General features: G+C 56.9%; 1 protein-coding gene across 2 annotated transcripts in view; it reads left to right on the top strand.

Moving 5' to 3' along the window:
• The first annotated feature begins 1,278 nt into the window (after positions 1–1,278).
• Positions 1,279–5,616, top strand: part of LOC104916840 (keratin, type II cytoskeletal 8) — a 9,666-nt gene continuing 5,328 nt past the window's right edge. Inside the window, exons 1-3 of one of the 2 annotated variants that reach the window (XM_010727867.3) lie at positions 1,279–2,191; positions 4,340–4,548; positions 5,366–5,426. In XM_010727867.3, coding sequence (XP_010726169.1) covers positions 1,862–2,191; positions 4,340–4,548; positions 5,366–5,426 — 600 coding nt within the window. In that variant the 5' untranslated portion in view covers positions 1,279–1,861. The remainder of the gene's footprint in view (positions 2,192–4,339; positions 4,549–5,365; positions 5,427–5,616) is intronic. The other variant, XM_010727866.2, reaches the window with a different exon arrangement.

Genomic DNA, 5,616 nt, shown 5'->3' with positions numbered 1-5,616 from the left:
GTCCTGCCGGCGCTGAGCACTGGGAATTCCTTTGAGATAAGAGTGGCTCTGGGAGGGGGCTGTGTGGGGTGGGGGAGGACATTCCATAGGGTCGGGGAGAGAGTGGGGAGGGGGGCATCTCCTGGAGGTTGGGATGGGGGGATACTTCTCCTGGCCAGGCCAGTGGGGGCTGGGACAGGGATGGGTTGTTGGCCATGATGGGACAGCGGTTGGTGGCCATAGTGGGACAAGGACAGGAGGCCACAGTGGGTCTGGAACAGGTTGGTGGCCGTGGTGAGACAAGGACAGGTGGCCATTGTGGGACATGGAAAGGAGGCTACCATGAAACAGGGACAGGTCAGTGACTGTGGTGGGACAGGGAGAAATGGTCATGATGGGACAGGGATGGATTGGTGTCTGTAGGGGGACAAGAATGGTGGCCATCATGGGACAGGAACAAGGGGCCGTAGTAGGACAGGGAGAGTTGTTGGCTGTAGAGGGACGTGGTTGGTAGCCATAGTGAGATAGGGACAGGTTGGTGATGGTGAGACAGGGATGGGTGGGTGGCCGTGGTGGGACAGTGGTTGGATGCCATCGTGGGACAGGGACAGATGGCCATCATGGGATGGGATCGAGTTGCTGGCCATGGTAAGACATGAATGGGAAGGTGGGACCAACACTGTTCCCCATTGAGTGAGCTCCCTGGGGCTTCTCCACATGGATGAAGGCATGTGCTGGGGACACAGCAGTGCAGACATGGGCTGAGGACACGAGGTGGCTCTGGGATTAGGGGACATGCTTCAGGAACTCCGTTTGGGAACGGGATTTGGGGACAGACTTTGGGAACTCCATTAGGGGCTGGGATTTGGGGACACTCCTGCAGGTGGATATCATGGTGGGTGGCAGCTGCATTTGGGGCTGAGCACTGAATTCACATCAAGTGAATAAATGTAGACCCGATGTGCCACAGCAATCCCAATGGATCCCAGCAGATCCCAGTAGATCCCAGTAAGCCACAGTGGATTGCGGCCGTTCCGAAGGGGTTAACGGAGCAGCACAGCGCTCCTCCCCTGGGCGGCAGGATGCAGCCCCACTCACCCGCCCCACAGCCGGCCCGTCCTGTCCTACAACCCCTACCACAATCCTACAACCTGTCCTGCAACCCGCACCGCAATCCTGCAACCCGTCCTGCAACCCACCCCACAGCCGTCCTCCTGCCCGCCCCACAATCCGTCCTGCGGCCCTTCCTGCAGCCCCACGGCGCAGCCCGCCCTGTAGCCCGCCCCATAGCCCTGCCCACCGCCCGCCCCACACCTCCTCCCTCCTACGCAGCGCGGAGCTCCGACACTATTCCCAAAACTCTCCTGTAACCTTTCCCAAAACTCTTCTCCAAATTGTCTTCCAGCCTTCCCAAAATCTTCTCCCAACCCTATAACTTTCTTCCAACACTACAACTGCCTCCCAGCCTTCTTCCAATCCTATAAATCTTCCAACCTTCTACCAACCCTACAACCTTCTTCCAAACTTCTTCCAACCCTACAACCATTTTCTATCCTTCCTCCAACCCCACAACCTTCTTCCAGTCCTACAACCTTCTTCCAACCTTCTCCCAATCCTACAACCATCTCCCAAACTTCTTCCAGCCCTACAACCTCCTTCCAACCTTCTACCAACCATCTTCCAACCCTACAACAACCTTCCAAACTTTCTCCAATCCTACAACCTCCCTCCAACCCTATAATTTTCTTCCAACCATCTTCTAACTTTCCTTCAACCCTACAACCATCTTCTAACTTCTTCCAACCCTACAACCATCTCCCAACCCTACGACCTTCCTCCAGCCTTACTCCAACCCTAAAACCTCAGCCCCCCTGACACCACCATGTCTGTCACCATCACCAGGAAATCTGTGCGGAGCAGCTCGGCCGTCCCGGTCCGATCCTTCAGCTCCCGCTCCTTCACCGCTGGCCCCGCCGTGAGGATGAGCGCGGCCTCAGCCTTCGGCACCCTCAGTGGGAGCCGTTTTGGGGTGGGGGGGATGCAGCGGGGTCCTGTGACCGTGTCTGGGGGTGGCATTGCTGCCGTCACCGTCAATCAGAGCCTGCTGACCCCCCTCAACCTGGACATCGATCCCGACATCCAGCAGGTGCGCAAGGAGGAGAAGGAGCAGATCAAGACCCTCAACAACCGCTTTGCTTCCTTCATTGACAAGGTGAGGCCACCCCATAGCTGCCCCCATTGTGTCTGGGTGGCACTCGGGGTAAGGAGGAGGAGGGGAGGGGGTCACAACTGTTTCCTGAGCTCCGGTGACCCTGAAGTCCCCTGGGGGTGGGGTGGGAGGTGGCTGCGAGGCTGCCGGGGCATTCTGAGCCTGTAGGGACACTGAGAGACCCCCCCCGGGACATCCTGAGCTGCCTTAGGGACACTGAGAAACTTCTGGAGACACTGAGACTCCCTTAGGGACCTCCTGAACCCCCCTTAGGGACATTGAAACCCCCCTGGGGGACACTGAGACACTTTCAGGGATCTTGAGATCCCTTTAAAGACATTGAGAACCCCTTGGGGACATTGAGTCCCCCTTAAAGACATCGAGACTGTTTTGGAGGACACTGAGACTCCCTCAGAGACACTGAGACCCCCTTAGGGACCTCCTGAGACCCTTGGGACATTGAGACACTTTGGGGAACACTGAGACCCCCTCAGGGACACTGAGACACTTTTGGGAACATCCTGAGCCCCCTTAGGAGCATTGAAAGCCCCTTGGGACATTGCAACCCCCTTAGGGAACTCCAGAGCTCCTTGGGGACATCCCAATCCCCCTTAGGGATATTGAGACATTTGGGGACATTGAGATCCCCTTAAGGACCTTCAGAACCCCTTAAGGATCTCCTGAACCCCTTGGGGATGTTGAGACACTTTTGTGAACATCCCAAGTCCCCTTAGGGCCATTGAGGGAACATTAAGGCCCCCCTTAGGGACATCCTTGGCCCCTTAAGGACATTGAAACCTCCTTGGGGACATTGTGACCCCCATGGTGACTTCTGAGCCCCCTGGGGATTTGCTGAGTCCTCTGGGGACATTGAAATCCCTTTGGGGGCATTGTAGTCCTTTGGGGACATACTGAGCCTCTTGGGGACATTGAGACCCCCTTAGGGGCTTACTGACCCCCTTTTGATCCTCTGGGACTCCCTGAGCCCCTTGAGGACCTCCAAGCTCCTTCAGATGCTTCCTGAGGCCCTTGTGGACATTGGGACCCCCACCAGGGACCCCTTTGTCCCCTTTGGGACCTTCTAAACCCCTTGGGAACATCCTGGAAATGTTTGGAAATCTTTGGGGATACTGAGATCCCCTTGGGGATATCATGTTCCTCTCTGGAACCTGCCAACCCCTTTGCACACATTTTAGACCCATTTTGGACCCCCCTGGGGACACTGTGACCCCCTAAAGGACCCGCTGTCCCCTTTGGGGACACTCTGGGGGTACATCCATGTTCCATCCCAGTACCAGATATGGTGACAAAGCCAAGGGGTGGGGAGTGGTGTGGGGTGGGACCTGGGGGGGTGGTGGCATTCTCCCTCTGTCCCATTGTCCCCTTTTTGTCCCCTTCTGCTGCAGTCAGTCCCCCTACCAGCATCACATCACTGTGTCCCCATAACCCCACCCTCACATCCTGTATCTCATATCCCAATGCCACCAACTCCACATCCCCACTCACCCACTTGCCCACCTCCAACATCCCCATGTGTCCCCATATCCAGCATCCTCATATCCCCATGTCCCCACATCTTCATATCCAACATTTCTACAGCCCCTTGTCCCTATATATTCACAGCCCCACGTCTCAATGTCCCCATGTCCCCAAATGCCCACATCCCCCTTTCCCCATACACTCACATCTCCACGTCCTCATGTCCCCATATAACTAGAACCCCACATCCCTGTATCCCACATCCCCATGTCCCCATTTCCAATGCCTCCATGGCCCCACACCCCACATTCCCCTGTCCCCATATACCCACAACCCCATATCCCCATATCCCAGTGTTCCCATGTCCGCACATCCCTGTGTCCCCATATCCAACACTGGTGGCCCCACACCCCCACATCCCCATATCCAATGCCTCTGCAACCCCACATTCCCATGTCCCCATGTCCCTATATATCCACATCCCCCTGTCCCCATATACTCACATACCCATGTCCTCACGTCACTGAATACCCACATCCCCACATCCTTGTGTCCCTACATCCCCCCATCCCCATACCCAATGCCTCCGTTACCCCACACCCCACACCTCCTATCCCCATCCTCGTATCCCACACAGCACGGTGACCCCCTTGTGTCCCCCCTCTCCCCAAGGTCCGGTTCCTGGAGCAGCAGAACAAGATGTTGGAGACCAAATGGAATCTCCTGCAGTCTCAGCAGCCACAGCGCAGTGACCTGCGGGGGCTCTTTGAGGGCTACGTGGGGTCCCTGAGGAGACAGCTGGAGGGGCTGAGCCAGGAGCGGCTGCGGCTGGAGGCTGAGCTGGGCAGCATGGAGGGGCTAGTGGAGGACTTCAAGAACAAGTGAGGAGGGGGCAGCTGGGTGGCCCTCAGGTGGCCCTCAGGTGATGGGATGGGGTTGTCCCCTCCGAGCAGCACTGTGGTGGCTTTGGCTTATGGGATGATTGACCCAATGCTCTGGGAAGGGGCTCCCCATGTCCCCTTGTCCCTTTGTCTCTATGCCTCCCTGTTTCCACATCCCCTTGTCCCCATGTTCTCTTTTCCCCATATCCCTATATCCTCATGTCCCTAAGTCCCTATGCCCCATTGTCCCCGTCCCTTTGTGCCTGTGTTCCCTTGTCCCCATATTCCATTGTTCCTCTGTCTCATTGTCCCCATTTCCCATTGTTCTCCCATCCCCATGACCCTGTGTCCCCTTATTTACATGTCCCATTGTCCCCCCATCCCCATGTATCCACGTCCCCATATCCCCCTGTCCTCTTGTCATATGTCCCAACATCTCCCCTTGTCCCCCATCTCTGTGTATTCCCAGGTCCCCTTGTCCCCATTTCTTCCATGCCCCACATCCCCACATCCAAGTTTCCATTTCCCCATGCCCCATATCTCCATGTCCTTGTACCCCTGGGTCCCAATGTCCCCATGCCCCATGTCCCCCTGTGTCCTTGCATCTTTGGATCCCCATGGCCCCCATGTCCCTATGTCTCCTGTCCTTACACTCCCCATAGTCCCCTTGTCCCTCATCCCCATGTCCCTGTACCTCTGGGTCTCCACATCCCACATCCCCATTTCTCCATGTCCTCCATCCCTTCCACGTCCCATGTCCCCATGTCCTTGCCCCTCTCTGTCCCCATGTCCTCACACCAAGCCCTCTACCCTGCAGGTACGAAGAGGAGATCAACCACCGCACTGAGAAGGAAAATGAGTTTGTGCTGCTGAAAAAGGTGAGTGGGCTACAGGTAGTGGGGCTGGGGGGCAATGAAACTGGGAGTGATGGGGCTGAGGGTGATGGGACTAGGAATAATGGGGCTGGGGGTAGTGAGGCTGGGGTTGATGGTGATGGGAGGCAGTGGGGCGGGAGGTCTTGGATACAGGAGCAATGGGGCTGGAGGCCAATGGGGTCAGGGGCAGTGG

Source organism: Meleagris gallopavo, unplaced genomic scaffold (genome assembly GCF_000146605.3).
Source record: "Meleagris gallopavo isolate NT-WF06-2002-E0010 breed Aviagen turkey brand Nicholas breeding stock unplaced genomic scaffold, Turkey_5.1 ChrUn_random_7180001949139, whole genome shotgun sequence".
In the NCBI taxonomy this organism is placed as follows: domain Eukaryota; kingdom Metazoa; phylum Chordata; class Aves; order Galliformes; family Phasianidae; genus Meleagris; species Meleagris gallopavo.
The sequence above is the reverse complement of the archived record's forward strand: the minus strand, read 5'-3'. Positions and strand labels throughout refer to the sequence as shown.